Source organism: Phacochoerus africanus, chromosome 9 (genome assembly GCF_016906955.1).
Source record: "Phacochoerus africanus isolate WHEZ1 chromosome 9, ROS_Pafr_v1, whole genome shotgun sequence".
NCBI classification, from domain to species: domain Eukaryota; kingdom Metazoa; phylum Chordata; class Mammalia; order Artiodactyla; family Suidae; genus Phacochoerus; species Phacochoerus africanus.
The window spans coordinates 128031747-128035503 of record NC_062552.1 but is presented as its reverse complement, the minus strand read 5'-3'; the positions used below and the strand labels follow the sequence as shown (position 1 = coordinate 128035503).

Sequence of the window (3757 nt, the reverse complement as noted above, 5' to 3'; positions counted from 1 at the left end):
CAGGCATCACGAGGTCAGAGGCACGTCGCAAGCGCAGGGGCCCAGGCGGAGGCCAGCATACGGCTCGTGTGACTTCGGCACTCTGCGCTCAGACAGACCAGGCTAGGCGTCCTCTCCAGGGCGCCGTGTGGCCCGGGCCCGGGCCGCTGCCCACTCCACCGGCATCGGCGCCAGGTGCCTCGCTCCTGACCTGCGGCCGTAACAGCCACGGGGAGCAAAGCCGAGGCCTAGTCCCATCTGGTTTCCGGCTGTCCTGGGCTGGAAGAGCCCTGGGCACGGGAGGAGAGCCCTGGGCGCTGGACGGCGCGGTGGCTACAACCCTGCCCCCACCCTCCTTCTGGGCCAGAGGCGTGGAGGCAGAGACCTGGGGCCACACAGCCCTGGGGTGAGGAATGGCGTTAAGGAATTCCAGAATGGGGACACTGAGGTTGGAGGGAGGTGTCGCCAGGACTGAGCAACCATGGCACCCCGACCCAGGAGCTCCAGAGAAGTGGGCTGGTCCAAGTGCCCCACCTTCACTCGCTCACGCCGCGCACACCCCCCCAAACCCCCTCCGGAGCCAGCAGAGCCCAGGCGCAGCAAAACAGTAGAGCACTGCCGGGTTGCATACAAAACTGTAAACACGAGTCTTAAAATGACAGAGGCCTCCTTGGCCCCTAACTCTGAGCCTGAGGCCCTCATCGCCGGACCCCAAGGGACCAGACCTCCGCCCATGCTGTCCTCCCTTCCCACCCAGGCCCCCAGCTGGCAGGGCGGGACCCTTGCCCTCGGGCTGGCCGGCGCGGGCCGAGGTCTGTGGTCCAAGGGATTCCTGAGATGAAGCAGCAGCTGCGGGGCCCCTGGGGTACCGGCACTCTCTGCACCTGGCCCCGGGGGGGGGGAGCCCACACCGACCCCATCCCATGCAAACCACGCGCCTGCCGCCGCGCGGCTCAGCGCCCCCGGGGAGGCCCCAGGAGCCGCGTGGGCCCTGTCACGTGTCCAGAGCATCGCGCGTGGGCGACGGCCCGTGAGGGCGGCCCGGCGGGCCGTGCAGCGGCGGGGGCGGCGGCACCGAGTTGCGCTGCGGCGGCGGCGGCGGCGGCTGCAGCTCCAGGGCCAGGGCGGGCGGCGGGAAGTCGCGCACCTGGCGGCGGTACTCGAGGAAGGTGCAGGCCTTGGTGGCCAGGGCCACCACGTTCTTGCCCACGAAGATGGCCGAGACGCGGCTGTCGCGGAAGAGCGCCATGTTGGCGGCGCGGGCCAGCACGGCCACCACGTTGACGGTGGCGAGGCTGAGCACCGGGTAGAGCATCATCTTCTGCGGCGCGATGTGCTCGCCCTGCATGCTGACCTCGCTGAGCGCGACGCACGGCAGCACCAGCAGCAGCATGTAGCAGTAGAAGAAGGTGAGGCCCTCGGCCCACAGGGGCAGCCCGGTGCGCGGCGGCTCCCACAGGTTGGCCTGCATGTCCAGCAGGTCCAGCAGGTCCAAGGCCACCCAGAAGAGCCGGCCGCGCAGGTCCTCGCGCTTACGGAAGGTGCGCACGTACTCCATGCGGTCCAGCGCCACGAGCAGCAGGAAGAGGCCGGGCACACACACCGACAGCAGCAGCGTCAGCGCCTTTCGCGCCACCGGGTCGGCCGCGCCTCGCCGCGCCGCCTTGTAGTTCTGGAAGATGAAGTAGAGCTTGATCTCCAGCACGAAGATGTAGAGGAACCAGAGGATCATGGCGTAGCCGCGCTTGGCCGTGCGCACCTCGGCGCCAACCCACACGGCCACGTAGCGCAGCACCAGCAGGAAGCACACGTCGCCCACCAGCACAATGATGCACACGCCGATCTTGCGCGGGCCCTGGTTCTGCTCCACCAGGTACGCGTCCATGACCGCCATGCTGCCCATGATCACCAGCGTGGTCAGGCACACGTGGCGCCGGTCCGGGGGCGGCAGCACCATGGTCCGCCGCCGGGGCACCGACCTGGGCGCGTGCGCCCCCACGCGAGGCGGGACGAGGCCCTGCGGCGGCGGCGGCGGCGGCGCTCAGCCTTCGGGCATGGCGCGGGGCCGGTCCAGCCGCCCCGAGGGCGCCGCCGCTCCCGGCCGGCGAGGTCGGAATCTGAGGGGATCAGAGCAGAAAGAGTCAGGATGCGGAGGGGTCGGCCGCCCCCGCGACTTGCTTCGAGCGAGGGGCGCTGTCCCTACTCCGGGCCCCGGCCTCTGGCTCGCGCACGCGCCGATGCGCGCACGGGGGCCCGCGAGCCGGAGCGGGGCCTCCAGGGGGCGCTGCAGCCCCACCTGAGACCTGAGCCCACGTTCCCGCCAGCGCCGGGGACGGAACGGAACGGAAGTGGCTTCTCCCCGCCGCGCGCGTCCCCGGGGCCCTGGTGGTTTGTTCCTGCTGGGCCCACGCCGCTGTCCCTCCGGCTCTGGAGGCCCGGGCCGCACGCCCCGGATCCTGGCCGAGGCCTTCCCGAGGGAGCTGGCGGACGCCGCACCTGGCGGGAGGCGGGCCTGCGCCCTCAGCACCGCCGCGCGCTCAGGGAGGCCGGCAGAGACCAGGCCCCATCCCGGGAGCCGGGAGCCGGGGCTGTGGACCGGTTTTCGGATGCAGGACTAAGAGTCATCCAGATCCTAGGATCCCATCCTACACGCCTCTCTGTGCCGCCCTACCTCTGCCCCGGCCGACTTGGTCTCCCCTCCCGTCCACCGTCCACAGAGCCAGCGTGTGGAGCACTCCCTGCCCTGCTCCCACCGTGGCTCCCTATTGCCCTGGGAGGCTCTGGCCCTGGCAGCTTCTCCCGCTGCGTACATTCCCCCAGCCCCCACCAGTTCACCCGCGGGGCCCGGCTCACCGCGAAGGGGTGGCCCCCCTGCCGCCCCCTCCCCTGCACCTTCAGGGCAGTCTCAGGAAGCCAGGCCTCCCTCCCCTGGCACCCACCCGAGCTTCCTTTGGGTTCCGGAGCCCCCTGCGTCTCTCTCACACCCCTGGCACTGGTTGTCATGGCTGTGCTGGTCAGAGTCCCACACCAGTCCCCAGCCTTCACACCCAGGGGACGACGGAGGCCCCACCCACTTCCCGGCTCACTCCCAGCCAGGCCCCCACGCCTGCTGTCCCTCCCACAGCACCCCTGGCCCCAGGGCTGTTTACTGCCCTGTCTAGACAAGGACATAAAATGTAACATCACCCGTGACCGTGGAGCAAGTACTCGGCCTGCCCCTGGTGCCACCACAGCCCCTTCCAAATGGCACCTCCACCCCTGCCCTCATTGCGGCTGCTACCCCACGCAGCACCCACCTCCCAGGGGTCTCTGTCGCCACACCCAGGACCCCCAACCACTGCGAGCTCCAACGGGCCTCAGAAGATGCCTGGGGAGAGCCGTGGGCAGGTGCCCCTGCCGCCGCACCGCCATGAGCTCCTGCTCCCACTCACGCAGCCAGCTTGTGTCCCCCTTCTCCGGGTGGACGTGCTTGACCTACGAAGCCCCTTCTCCCTGCCCCAATCTGGGCCTCCTATGGCTGCAGCAGAGGCCTGGGAATTTCCTTCATCCCAGCCCCTGGCCAGGCCAACTAGCCAAATAGCCACGGCTCCACTAACCCTCGTCTCCCCATCCACTCCATGGCGTTCTCGCTCCTTCAGTCACTCGTCAAACACGGGCAGAGGGGCTGAGGGTGCTTGGCCAGACCCCATCCCAACGGGAGCTGACAAAGGAAGCCCCAGGCAGCCAGCGCCAGGGCCTGGCTGCCCCTCCCCCATACCCTGCCCCAGCCTCTCTCCGA

At 69.9% G+C, this 3757-nt stretch overlaps 1 protein-coding gene across 1 annotated transcript; it reads right to left on the bottom strand.

Moving 5' to 3' along the window:
- Positions 1-602: 602 nt before the first annotated feature.
- TMEM121 (transmembrane protein 121) lies at positions 603-2752 on the bottom strand. The gene has a single exon (XM_047795635.1). It carries the CDS (start codon positions 1934-1936, stop codon positions 974-976), a length of 963 nt encoding a protein of 320 aa, XP_047651591.1. The 5' UTR covers positions 1937-2752; the 3' UTR covers positions 603-973.
- Between the last annotated feature and the right edge of the window lie 1005 nt (positions 2753-3757).